This window comes from Acanthochromis polyacanthus, chromosome 1 (assembly GCF_021347895.1).
Source record: "Acanthochromis polyacanthus isolate Apoly-LR-REF ecotype Palm Island chromosome 1, KAUST_Apoly_ChrSc, whole genome shotgun sequence".
Classification (NCBI taxonomy): domain Eukaryota; kingdom Metazoa; phylum Chordata; class Actinopteri; family Pomacentridae; genus Acanthochromis; species Acanthochromis polyacanthus.
In genome coordinates, this window is record NC_067113.1 from 56,360,112 (window position 1) to 56,374,372 (window position 14,261).

The window sequence follows — 14,261 nt, forward strand, 5'->3', positions numbered from 1 at the left end:
TTGGTCTGTTTATAAATGTGGGGAGGGTCAACAGTTTCAATGGGAGGACCTCACATGCACTAACATGCACACATGGCTGAACTGGCTGGCAAAACATAGAAATGAGAAGTTTGAATTTCAAAACACGTGGAGAAAGTGTGATCTCATCCTCTGCTAAGTACGCTACTACTCCACTATATAATTACATAGCAGACAGTCGTTTGCTGCTGAATTAATGCTACATTTATGTTCAAAATCGTGCATAATATACCTTTAAAATGCAGAATGTTGCGCCTTTAAAGTAACTGACATTTATCCCGACTGCACCGAAATGAACTTGTGTTACTAACAGGGCGTGCATGCAGCTTTATAACCCAGTAAAACTCAAATACAGAAAAAAATTAATGAATTATATGTATCTATCGAGATAGTTGGATAGATAGATAGAACAGAGAAAATAAAGTTTAAAAAACATATATAAAGATTATATATATGATATGGATGTGATTTGATGTTGTGTTTTTGCAACAGTGTGTTTTACAGGGTTATAATCCTGATGTTTCAAACAAAACAGTCTAAAAACAGACTTTGCCTCCCACTCAGACAAACCTCATTAATCTTCCTCTGCTTTAGTTCTACTCTTGCTCTTTTTGTAATGTTGCCAGTCTTTCAGTGCAGGTTTATTAGTCCGAAATCTGAGCTCGACAGCGTGTTTGAGAGAGAGAGATGGAAAGAAAGATCAAGTATTAAAAAGAAATAATCAAAGTGACCTATCGGGGGTTTGAGCCAGCAACGATATGAAGGTTCACCTGAGTTAGCCGGCCCAGTCATTTCCCAGCTGACCCCTATGACACGCATCACTCGGGAAGCAGGATTCCCCCTCCACGCTCGACTGAGCCTCCATAGGTGTTTCGTCTCTGCCGCCCTCATACTGCAGCTCGTCCTATCAGATCACATAACAGCGATGGAGATCACATCTCTCTCCAGGGAGAAACGCAGTCAGTGTGTGTTTGTTTGAGTTAAACCACCTTTAAAGTGCGAAGGAAGTTTATTCTAGATCCATTTCTTGGCGATAACAGATAATCAGCTGTTTGTTTGATGCATTTGAGCTGATACCAAACTAGCAACAAAAAAACCCCAGATGCTTTGTGTTGTATGACGCTTTTTTTATGATATCCCACAAGACCGTAAAGTTACACATGTGTTAGTTATTAAGGTGACTGAGAGACCGGTGATTAGTTTTCCCCAAACTGGTTTGTCGTCCTTTTTGCAGAACAATACATTCAAATGGAATCATTGAAATGAATGGTTGCATGTCCAAACCAGCATTGTGTCGTGTAATTATCATTAAATCTCACTACCGGTTTCAAAGGAGCAAAGGAGCCAGTGTAATGGTTCAAGAGTTAGCATAATTTAAATAAAAATACAATTTTGTGATTGCATTTGGTTTCTTACATAATTCTATCTTTTAAAATCTGAGGTGGGGTTTTTGACTCGTATAACATTTTAAAACATCCTTGTGTTTGTCAGATTGTGTTTTCTGAACCTTATTTGCTTAATTTTTCCTGTTTTTTTTTCATGACAGAGTGGAGAAGCCTTGTCCTCAGGGTTGGTGGGGCAACCCTGTATGTGGACCCTGTAACTGCGATACCAGCAGAGGATTCCATAAAGACTGCAACAAGACCACCGGAGAGTGTCGCTGCAAGGTAAACACCCGGCTAGCTTAGCATTTAGCAAGCTAATAGGGAATACTAGGTCCATGTTTTTTGACATAAAGCAAATCAGCAACACGTAATCCACAAAAATATGCTTTAATCAACCACCCAAACCGATCTAACCAAGACATTGCAGGACCCTTTAACTAGAACATTTAATGTAGTTATCTTCATTTTCTTCTTACTACAGCTGTCTTTTTTTATAATTTTGCATTAAGTAAGTACACCTTGAAATTTTATGGGACACATTTTAACATTCCCAGAGAACAAATCGCAAGATTAGATTTGTATAGCTGATATCTGTAATTCAACTGGCAGCACAAATGACAGAACTTTTTCATTCATGAGTTGAGGTTTCTCATTGCAGATATCTGTAACTCACTATGTGAATATCTAAAACTGAATCATGACCAGCTGTAATTGCAGTTTCAGATATTGACAGTTTAATTCTTACTACTCATAATTCTAGTTCAAGATATCCTTAATTCCTGTAAATTCAACGTATCTGCGATGTCCTTTTAACAATTTGATGCATAATATTGGTCAAAAGTGACCCATATTCAATGGAAAATGGGTATGTCCTGACCCATGTTGTGCATCAAAGTTAAGATATCTTATATTTAGTTTGAACCAGTCATAATGACATTGTAGGTACCCTCAGTTATGATTGTCGACACACAGTGGCACTTCAGCTTTAACCACCGTGCCATTGCAGCCTTCTATTTCATTTCAACAATGAGCCTGTAATGAATAAATCTCTTGTGTCTGCCTTGTTTGGTCTGGATCACTGCTTACTACAAATTACACACATCAGCTTTAATTTTGCACTCAAAACCTGCACCAAAGCATCACCTTTCCTCATCCCAGCTATCAAAATCTCCTCAAATCTCAGTCACACGTGTGCTCTTCCCCGCAGGAAAACCACTACCGTCCGGAGGGTGAGGACACTTGCTACCCCTGCGAGTGTTTCTCCGTCGGCTCCGAGTCTCGAACCTGCGACATCGTCTCTGGTCAGTGCCCCTGCAAGGGAGGAGTCATCGGGCGCCAGTGCAACCAGTGCGATAATCCCTTTGCTGAAGTCACTCCTACTGGATGCGAAGGTACGTGAATCCGATATTTGCCAAATCCACTGGTATCAATCTCAAATTAGTCCGTAACAGAGCAGAGTTCAGCTGGTATTACACTAATTTGCTCATGTGTGAAGTGATTGCATACAAAGTGAGTGAATAATGAAGCGTTTATGAAAAATGAAACCATGAAAAGTCGGATGATTTGCTAAATAAAGCCGATGTTCTGGGTTCACAAAGTGGACCCGGATGAATCGGCGAAGTGTCAAAAGGGAGACAAATAGTGTCACTCTCATCTGCTGGTGCTGCAGTTGAGCTAACTTCATATCTTTGTCACCGTCCAGTCAAGCAGAAGAGGCAAGTCTGGCCAGTGGGGCTCACTTGGCAGCCGTTCTGCATAGATACAATACAGTAGAGATGAATGGAAGACAAAACCACAAGAGAAAATCAGTGTCACGGCGCTCACTGTTTGACCCGATATGAGGCTCTAAGGACGTGTTTGGACTTTTAATGGAGGGGAAATGTGGACGCCTTTGTCACAATATAGTTCTCTTTGATGAAATTAGTTGTAGTCAAGTGGATTTTGGCAATTTTTCTTAGATTTCTTCAATTTGTAGAGCGTAAACACACCCTCACTAACAAAACTTTGCACTTAATGTCGCTAAAACATTCCCTCTTGAGCGTCGACCTCACTGTTAAGAGGGATGCAGAGGTCAGGGAGATTGAAAAGAAGCAAAAACTTCCTGATTGGTTGATTTTATGGACTTTTACTAAATGTTTCAGAAACATTATTTCATGCAACTTACCTCTCTGAACTGCAAAACCTACCAAAAGGTGTGAAGGTATGCTGTTACTTTAAAAAAAATCACCAAAATCACACATTTATCATAACAAAAACTTGTAGGAGCAGAAAAAACTGTCAACTGTACAATGGTCCTTGAACTCATCATGTGTGACTTTTGGTTTTATTCAGAAAAGCAACCAAATCAAAGCTAAAAAAAAAGGATGTTTCTTTAAAAATGTGAAAAAAATGAACCTATTGAGATTGTAGATTCTGTAAAACAAACCGAAAACCAAAAATCAAGAATGCGTTAGCTGCAGCTACAAAATTCAGCTATTTTATTACAAGTATAATCTCAGATTTAAAAAATAAATGAAATTGAGAAGTTGTTTGTCATGGCAGGGAAGCAGTGGTAAGAGTTAATGAAACGTTGGGAGATTACAGCCACAAACATACCAGCAAACCTGCAGTCCCAGCCTGGCTTGTCCTGCTGAAATGAATTCTGTATCATGGCTTGTGTAATAACAACCCTGCAGGATTAATTGGGTTGAATGTCACTGTGCTGGTCTGTCTGGCCGTTTCATAAGGAATCGAAGCAGGTGTTTATCTTTTAAAGTGGATTTCTTGTAGTGAAAGTTCAGGTGGTTGAGCTTTTCCTGCAACACTGTCAAACCAGCATGACCCATATGAGGCGTGCTTAAAACTACTCTCTTCTCTTCACAGTGGTGTATGAGGGCTGTCCAAAGGCGTTTGATTCAGGCATCTGGTGGCCCAAAACCAAATTTGGACGTCCTGCTGCCATGAACTGTCCCAAAGGATCCATGGGTGAGTATGTTTTAACCCTCTGCATGTTAAAGATGGTTTAAAAAGCATCTTTTATTCTTAAAAATCACCAAAATTACAACCGTTTTCATCAATCCTCGAACTAGGTTATTTAAAAATTTGCCAAAAATGTTAAGTTTGCTTTGATCAGATTTAGTGAAAAATAAAAAATTCTATGATCCTTCTTGCAACGGAAAAACTGTGTGACTCAGCTGTGATCAACGGCCACATGACAAAAATTCAGCGAATATTTGGCTGAACTGCAGGCAGTGTTTCCTCAAAGGAGATAGGATTGTTCAGTTTTTATTTTTCTTAATTATCATATATCTTTGAGTTCTCTCTTCTTCTAGTCATGGTTGTTCTGTTTCCATAGAGGTTCAGGATTTTATATTACAGTGAAAAATGAGCCTACAATGAGTAAATAATGTGACGGAACAAAAGAACATCCAGAAACTGTTTGGAGTTCAGAGGGTTAATCCTCTTTATGACAACTGCTGCTGAGTATTTATGTCTTGATGTCATCAAACTGGCTGATGAGTGGAGATCAGAGGAGTTTTAGGTCACCGACAAAGTCAAGGTTGAGTTGATGGGAATAGTTTTGCTATTTTGCTGCCTTTAGTCTGAGACGGGCGATCTGTTATTTCCTGTTTAACTCTTCTTTAAGTGAGCTTCCAGTCCAGAGCTCTTTTTTTTTTTTTTACTTTACCCCTTATAGCCACTAAGATTGTGTTATTTCTGTCTTCAAAAATAGTCTAATCTGGCTTTTAAAAAGAAAAGATCACAGTCTCTGTGCTAAAATAGACACAGTTATTGTAACAGCTGTGTTTTTGTGAGTTAATGTATTTTAAGCCACATAAACCTGAAGCTTAAAACGCTGTAATAAAGCTGTCTGATTGGTCCGTTAGTCTAACAGGACTTCTGGAAAAACACCAGATACATTAAGAGCTGATAGCGATACCTCCTCCTCGCTCCTCCAGCTGTGTGTCTGAGAGAATCGAAGCGAACTCAACAGTCGAACTCACTGACTTGTTTCCAGTAAAACATTGTCACTTCCCTGGTTACCCCCTTAGTGACTGCAGTCACCATGGCGACCTTTGTTGTCTCCCTAGACTCACTGGGGAATTTATTTGCGAGTATCACTCTGTGCGTCTCTTGGCTTCAGCTGGCAGCCGTTTCTTTTTCCTTTTCAACAATAGCAGTTGAAGAGACTTTAGTATTTGGATTTAAGTTTTGTTCCCAAACTGCACCAGACTCAGGAAACCAAGTGTAGTTTCACATATTTAATTCCCCTCTAAAATACAAAGGATCTTCTATTTTTTTCACTTATTTAACCTTCTGAACAGAAAGCAGTTTGAGTGTTTTTCTGCTCCCATCACTCTTTCACTCACTGTTTTCACTGCAATATAAAGTCCTTTAACTCTGATAGAAATGTTTCCGGTACAGTAGATCAAAACAGTAATGCCATAAATCAAAAAGAGAATTATTTATTTCACTAAAAATTGGGGGGAAAAAGTGAAATCAACAAATATAATCTTTTTCTGAGTGTCCACAAGTGTTACCAGTACTGTGGGAAAATGGTGACTCTTTGGATTCTGTGATTTTTGAATTTGTTTCCATGCTGTCTGCTTTGTGGAGACACAGCCTGTACTTCAGCTGAAAAGCCCCCTAATGAGTCACTAAAGGCTTCCTAGTTAGATATTTGCAGAGTTTACTGAGAGCAAAGGGTTTATTTTTGGCTAGTTTCTATTTGAGACATGTAGAATAAAGTGTTTTTAATGAAATATCGCAATTGCAATCTCAGATTTGGATAATTTTTCTGAACAAGCAGCACGTCACAGAAAAAAAATTATGTCATTTTGGTGATTTTTTTTAATGAAAACTTGCCTTTCAAACTCATTTGTGGGTTGTTTTGGACTTTCGAGACTCAAATTCTGCACAAATCTAAGCCAGGTTTGATCATTCGGGAGTAATATGTAATAATAATGATAATGTTCCATAAATACGCTGTTTTTAAAAGCAAGCAGCAATAGCATATTAGCCATTCTTGCGCCTCAGTTTCTGCAGGTTTTCCTTTCAGACTGAACAAAGCCTGTGAGTAGACTGAGACAAAAAGCATCTTATAATGTTATGTGTTGTGTTAATACATTATAATAAAGATTTGTTATGATGTTGTGCTTACGTTATTTAACATTTGGCCTCACCGACCTTTTGTCTGAAACGACCTTTTGTCTGGAACTTCCATTTCATCCGTTTTTGTCTTGTTTTCAGGTACTGCAATCCGCCACTGCAGTGATGAGAAAGGCTGGCTGTCACCTGAACTCTTCAACTGCACCACCATCACCTTCTCTCATCTGAAGAAAATGGTGACTCTTAGACAGAAATTAAGCATAAATTCCAGCTAAATTATGAAGACAAGCCTTTGGAATGATGTTTGTTTCAAAAATCAAAATGATTAGTGGCAGTAAATTTTAAAAACTGCACTGTAACGGAGCTGCTGTGTGTAATTTGATCAGCTTTAGGTGATTTAAGCAAAGTATTTCACCTTTTGTGCTTCAACCTGAACCCAACACTTGAGGCTTGAACTTTTCAGTCTCACTAATCCTGGGATTGACCAGTTTCTATTATGTTTTTATCTACACCTACTCAGTATTTCCTTGCCTTGACCTGCCCATTCTTTCTCTTTTTACCCTCCATTCTTCCAGAATGAGGAACTGAGTCGCAACTCTTCCAGGATGGACAGTGAACGCTCCAAGGCCATAGTTCGCCTGCTCCACAGCGCCACCAACGACACGCCGCATTACTTCGGCAATGACGTGAAGACGGCCGCCCAGCTGCTGAATCATGTTCTTCAGTACGAGAGCCAGCAGGCCGGATTCGACCTCACCGCCATGAGGGATGCTGACTTCAATGAGGTACAATTTTTGAAAAAAAGAACTTTCTGGTTGTTTGTTTCGCAAAATATTTCAGAATAATTGATTTGCAACTTAATCTTCCTAACTCTAAAACCCACTGACATGTTTGGAAGGCGTGCTGTTATTTGCAAATCACCAAAATTACAGCATTCATCATAGCAAGAAAGTGTAAAAACTGTAAAAAACTTTCAACTTTCTAATGGTCCTTGAACTCGTCATGTGCGACTTTTGATTCCGTTGGGGAACGCAATCAAATGAAAGCAAAAAATTGGGACATTTCGTCAAAATTGCTTCATTCTAAAGGTCTTATTTGAAAATCTGTCCAAAATAAACGTGTTGTGCTTCAAAGATTCTGTAAAAAAAAAGGCAAAAAAATTCTGTGCCCCAACAGTCATTTACAAAAGTCTGTTACTTTTCACCTGGACGAGGATGAACTACAGGCAATGTAGTTGGAAAATAAGTACAGAAACAAATACAAATGTAAATAATACATATTTATAGTACATAGTGGAGACATCTATGTGTATAGGCTGATTTCAGGTTATTAAAATATTTGCAACATGAATAATGCAGGAAATGAAACTTCTGCTTCTCTTTCGTTTTCTTTATTTTTCTTGTTCATGGCATTATAACTTTGTGGTGCTGCACAAAACACATTTTTAATTTCCCTCTTCCTCTACTCTTTTAGAAAAGTTCAGAACTTTATATTGCCATGAAAAATGAGCCCACGTTGAGTAAAAATACCCAGAAACTGCTTAAAGATCAGAGGGTTAATTGCAGGTTACATAAATCATGAATTATTAGAAAAATATTATGAAACCCAGTTTGGAGCAGTGGTGGCACATCGACCTCCACTGGTTGATTCTCACTTCAACTTTATCCATCACTGTACACACTTGTCAACTTGCCATCTTGTCTTATTGGGTTTTATATAATGTATGTGCCTTGAATCGCTTCCTTAAAGTGTTCACTTTTGTCATTTTCCAGAACTTGGTGCGAGCCGGCAGCGCCATACTGGATCCAAACACCAAGACGCACTGGGATCAGATCCAGAGGACAGACGGCGGCACGGCACATCTGCTCCGTAACTTCGAGGACTACGCCAACACGCTGGCCCAGAACGTCAGGAAAACCTACCTGAAACCTTTCACCATCGTCACGGACAACATGAGTGAGCGTCACGACTGCGATTGAGCTCTTCACATCACCTGTACAAACAATTACATCCTCATCTTTTTCTGTTTCCTGTTCTCCTCAGTTCTCACCGTGGACTACCTCAACGTGTCCGACCCGGAGAGGGCAACGTTCCCTCACTTTAAAGAAATCCAGGAGGAATTTCCCAAAGAACTGGGCTCTTCTGTCCAGTTCCCACAGTTTAACCTACGAGCTCAAGTCCACAAAGGTAGGAACAGCGACTGGATTAAACAGAATCACTCTGCGGTTTTTAGCTTTGAAACCTCTTGAGCTCCGTCGTCTTTCATCTTTCCACCTCAGCAGAACCAACTGCTGCCCCTCCGGCTCAGACCGACGCCCCACTGGAGGAGCAGCACACGGTGTCCGATAGGAGGCGCCGACACCTGGAGCCTCCTGCCCCGCTGCCCATCGCCGTGGTGATAGTTTACAAGTCGCTGGGGCAACTGCTTCCAGAGAGATACGACCCCGACCGAAGGAGTCTCAGGTGGGTCATCGACATCAGTGGGACTCTACTTCATTTGTGAATCAGCAAACAGAAGGAAGTGCAGAAAAATCTCCTTGTGCATTTTACTAGCATTCACCAGTGGAAACACTTAACAACATGGCTGTAAAGAGTTAAAAAGTTATGTTCTAAGGGGGCAGAAATGGGAACACACTCTATCTAACCTCTCAGATTTCTCTTCTTTACGTTTCAGTGTGTTTATATTCTGTAAACCTTTGAAGAAAGCCTACCTCACATGAAAAATGTCATCTGTAATTTTAATACACGTCATAATATTTACTGCAGGAGCCCCGTTATCACCGCCTGCATGGGCATAGAAGCTCCTGACTAGTTACTGAACTCGGGAGTTTTCTGTGCTCCTGCTCTGTGTGACAAGAAAGAAAGTCATGAAAAATATGTTTCCAGGATAAGATAAATACATCAAATGTGAGAATCTGACCATATTTAGACAATATTTGGGTTTGTGGTGGTATATGCTTGTATGAATGTTAACCCTCTGGCAGTATCTGGGAGTTTTTGGGGGGGTTTTGTTTGTTTTTTTGCTTCTGTCAGGTTTTTACTCATTGTGGGTTCATTTCTCACTGCAATATAAAGTCCTGCACCTCTATGGAAACAGCACAGCCATGACTAGAAGTAGAGAGAACGCTAAAATGTCTTCTGTTTAGTATGACACAGTTATGTCATAAATCATAAAAATCGGTGAGTTTCTTTGATGAACTGTAGTATAAAAGTGGACAACATTTTTCCTAGTACAGTGAACCCTCGTTTATCGCAGGGGTTACATTCCAAAACAACCCGCGATAGGCGAAATCCGTGAAGTAGTCAGCTTTATTTTTTTACAGTTATTATACAATACTGCATTTGGGGGAGCGCTGCAGCTGCAGCCAGGTGGACGCCGCAGCGGTACTCTTGCCTCAGAGAGCGGACCGGGTGAATCAATTGGAGGGGTCGGGGGTGGGGAAGGTTCGCGCCGGCGCTCTTCTCCTGGGGAACGCGGCTGCGGTGGCCAGAGACGGCAGGGGACCACGTCCACTGTCCGGTTGACGGCGGGGAAAAAGAATAAGGCTGCTCCGTCGGCTCCGTCTTTCAGGGTGTCTCACTACATGGAGACCAAGGAGAGAAATGATCCAGCGCTCCACAGCAGGCAACGCTGGCCTGTATGGCAGAGGAGACGAGGCGCGGAGACTGTTCATGTTAGTCAGTCCCTTAGCCAATCAGGATGCAGAACACAATGCAATGTTTAAAAAAAGCATAAAAAACTGCACTCAAAAATCCGTGAAACAGCGAAGTCGTGAAAGGTGAACCGCGTTATAGTGAGGGTTCACTGTATATACATTTGTTGCCTGGACAAACAGTGACTCTACATATTCTATTACTTATGTTTTCCCCTTGTTGAGTTCAGCTGAGAAGTGCCTACATTTTTGTCTTGTGACCGTTAGTTGCAGCTGAGACACTAGTTATGCAGAGGAACACAAAATCTTTTGTTTTTCGCAGAATTGGATTGGAACAAATAAAGCAATTTTAATGAATTACATCAATCTGATGGTCTTTGACGGTTCAAAGACCATCAGAAAGTTGAAATTCAGGTAAATCTCTCTGTTTTTATAGTTTCTGGATCTAATAAATGGTTAAATTTGGGCTGTTTTTTTTTTACGATAAGTTTTAAGGTCAGTTTGGTTCATTTATTGATTGTATGTGTGCGTTTTCAGGCTTCCCAACCGTCCGGTGATCAACACAGCCATAGTGAGCGCCACCGTCCACAGCGAAGGCCCGCCTCTTCCTGCCGTCCTGGATCCACCCATCACTTTAGAGTACACCCTGCTGGAGACGGAGGAGAGAACCAAGCCGGTCTGTGTGTTCTGGGATCACTCCATCACGTGAGTCTGAATTCATTTTGAACAGTCTGTGTAGGATTCTGCTTTGAATGACACTGACAAAGGTTGTGTTTATGTGTTCAGGGTGGGAGGTACTGGCGGCTGGTCGTCTAAAGGCTGCGAGGTTCTTAACAGGAACAACAGCCACATTAGCTGTCAGTGTAACCACATGACCAGCTTCGCCGTGCTGATGGACATTTCAAAGAGAGAGGTACTGACTAAATCACTTCCAGCTTCATTTAAATCGCCCTTTAATCTTGTTTTAAAACTCCTGATCTGATGTCCTGGACCATCTCTCCACAGCACGGAGACGTCCTCCCCGTGAAGATCGTCACCTACACCACAGTGTCGGTTTCCCTCTTCCTCCTCCTCCTCACCTTCATCCTGCTGTGCCTCCTCCGCCGCCTCCGGTCCAACCTCCATGTCATCCACAGGAATCTGGTGGCAGCGTTATTCTTCTCTATGCTCGTCTTTTTGCTCGGCATCAACCAGACTGATAACGTGGTAAGTGAATATTTAAAACAGAGTGCAGATTATAGATGGAGATGCTGCAGCAGATGCTCACTGTTTCCCTGTCATATGACCTTAAATAGCTCAACATCAACACCATCTGTCATGCTCCAGATGTAGGCAGGTTTTAATTAAGATTGTCTTGAAAAAATTCCCCAGATTACAGCATTTGTCAGTCGCAAACCCCTAAAATAAAGAGAATCATTCAGAGAATCTTTGAACTACTCACGTTTGATGTGTTCAGCATCTAAGTTTAAATTTCATCACAATTATATTTAAAATGTCACCAAGAATTAACCCTGTACTCCAGTTAGATTCTGTAAAAAACAAAAAAATTCTGTGTTCCTTCCTGCAACTGTGAAGCCATGAGTGACTCAGGTGTGATGAACATTCAAGAATGACAAGAATTCAGGGACTTTTAGTAGGTTTATCCTCCTAAGACCTGCCATTCACATATCTTAACATCATTTTTTTTTCAAAAAGAGTGCATTGTTAATGATGATGATGATGATAATAATAATAATAATATAACAATGATATATGAATATAATAAGAACAACAATAATAATAATTAAATAATAATAAAATAAATATAATATAAATATAATAAACGTAATAATTACATATTAGATATTATTGGATTATTATATTTATTGGTTACTCCTTATCCCAAATAACTGGAAAAAATCTAAAATGGCAGGACACCTTGCACATGTAGTTGTTTTAACCTGCTGAACCTCAAAATGCAACAGTGTTTTTTTTTTTTTTTAAATGCACCATTTGTCCAATCCAGAAACTGTAAAAACCGTTTGAATCGTCAGATTTTCCAAAAGTTCTTGAACTAATAATGTGTGATGTGCAGTTTCATTGGGAAAAATAACCAAATCTGAGCTTAAATTTGTAATTTTTCCATCAAAATAACATCGAGAAGTTCACCAAAAAGTAAGTGTTTACTCTAGTCGGATGCTGTAAAAAAACAAAAAAAGTTGTGTTCCTGGCACGATGATAAAGCCGTGAGTGACTCGGCTTTCGCATGACAAAAATCCAGAATCATTTTCTGCTGAACTGCAGGCAGTGTTTAAACAGAAATAATAGGAGACAAGTCTGGAAAGAAATTAAAATCTAAGTAGTAAAGTATCTGTAGTATGTCGAGTCACCAGTTATTATTCCAGCATTGGTAGCATCTGTGTTCACTTGGAGAAATGTTGCAAATGTTCCACTTGATTTTTTCAGTTTTTATGAAATAATATTCAAAGAAATTCAACTTTCTGATCTTCTTAATAATGTTAAAGATGTCATCTGTTGGTGTTATCATGTTTAACATCTTTAGCGGCTTTGCTCTGCTTAAAACATTTGGTCTAAACGTGACACTATCAAGCAATTGTTGTGTTACCACCCACAATGCGCATAAATCAGGAAGAATGTACACTGACAGTCAGTAGAAACTTTGAGACCATATTTTTCAACATCATTTTTATTTTGAAGCCCGAAACTGGATTTTCTTCATATGAATCGTTTGTTTAGCATATTGGCATACAGAAACAAAAAACTAAAGTTTCAAGAATGATTTAAAAATAAAGAATTTCACAAAAGAAAACGGCACCTGCCAAACACAAAGTCACAACAGTCAATACCGAGTACGGCCTCCATTTGCTTCGATGCAGGCAGCAATCCGTCGGCGCATGCTTTGGACCAGGCTTCTGATTGTGGGTTGGGAACAGCCCATACGCCTGGCTACATCACTGTAGCTCAAACCGGCCTCCACCATGCCCAGTGCCCGGAGACGTTGTTCATGTGATAGACGCGGCATGATGCTGTTCACTGGACTAATAATGGTGGCCTTTTTTGGGCCTTTATATAGGCCTTCAGAACCCATTCTCAAATTGTGCAGATACTCACTGAGTATTGCTTGGTGTGTATTTGGTTCACTTTTGCAAAGTGACCAACCCATGTGCAATGAATCATGACAAAATGACAACTCATCATTATCTCAACTACCAGGGCACTAGATCATCAGTAAATCCACAATGAATAATTACAACCCCCCTACAAGTAGAATTCTGGCTACATTTCTACCTCAAAGTTTCTATTGGCTGTCAGTATATTTAGAGAACGGTAGTGTCTACAGATACGGACCCGTACCCGTAGCCTGTGGCCTACGGATACGGCACTTTCCCTTAACATAAATATTAATGAGCCGTACATAAATATTAATGAGCTGGCTGATGAACGCGCTTCGTGATTGGCTGGTAATCCGACGGACATAAATATTAATGAGCCGGCGACGCTGATGAAGGCGCTTCCGTGATTCGAGGTGAATCTGCGGAATGAATGGCGGAACTAACAGCCAGCAAACTATAAGTATTTTTTTTACCTTCAAAAGTAGCGATAGACTATTACATATTAACAACCTAAACAAAACCCTGATGTATTTTCTGCGTCTGTCAACACAGACCCTGTCACAGTCACTTTAATGTTAGCGGACTCTGTTGAATGGCTAATTTACATAACCACAAACAAATCTCACAATATCACAGTAAATCGAGTTTGTGTTTTTTTTTTTTAATTCATGCCGAATTAAAGAGCTGCTCCTCACCATTCCCGAGTGTTTGTTTCATATTCAACATCCTTAACTTTATCTTGTAAATTAGCGTCCGAAATTAAATGGGAACATTTGCAATGGAGTTCGTCAGCCGCTTCCACCACTGAACGCGGTAAACTAATTAATTGGAACTGGACTTCAAACAATTTAGACACGGCGTCTAAAAGAGTAAAAACTACATTGTCTACGTAAAGTGTGAGAGGAGATGGTGTATTTTTAGTTAAATTATACAATGTTCGCCGTCAAAGTCATTCATATAAACTGCCTGTAATGTGCAGCAAATAGTAGTTAACCATCGCCAGC

The 14,261-nt window shown here is 40.1% G+C and overlaps 1 protein-coding gene across 8 annotated transcripts in view; it reads left to right on the plus strand.

Moving 5' to 3' along the window:
• The window catches only part of celsr1a (cadherin EGF LAG seven-pass G-type receptor 1a), a 126,893-nt gene that overhangs the window by 94,348 nt on the left and 18,284 nt on the right, over positions 1-14,261 (plus strand). For 7 of the 8 annotated variants that reach the window (XM_051946259.1, XM_051946251.1, XM_051946264.1 and 4 more), the window contains 11 exons: positions 1,565-1,685; positions 2,611-2,794; positions 4,266-4,367; positions 6,633-6,727; positions 7,067-7,276; positions 8,264-8,447; positions 8,535-8,678; positions 8,771-8,954; positions 10,682-10,849; positions 10,931-11,057; positions 11,150-11,350. In XM_051946259.1, coding sequence (XP_051802219.1) covers positions 1,565-1,685; positions 2,611-2,794; positions 4,266-4,367; positions 6,633-6,727; positions 7,067-7,276; positions 8,264-8,447; positions 8,535-8,678; positions 8,771-8,954; positions 10,682-10,849; positions 10,931-11,057; positions 11,150-11,350 — 1,720 coding nt within the window. The remainder of the gene's footprint in view (positions 1-1,564; positions 1,686-2,610; positions 2,795-4,265; positions 4,368-6,632; positions 6,728-7,066; positions 7,277-8,263; positions 8,448-8,534; positions 8,679-8,770; positions 8,955-10,681; positions 10,850-10,930; positions 11,058-11,149; positions 11,351-14,261) is intronic. The other variant, XM_051946263.1, reaches the window with a different exon arrangement.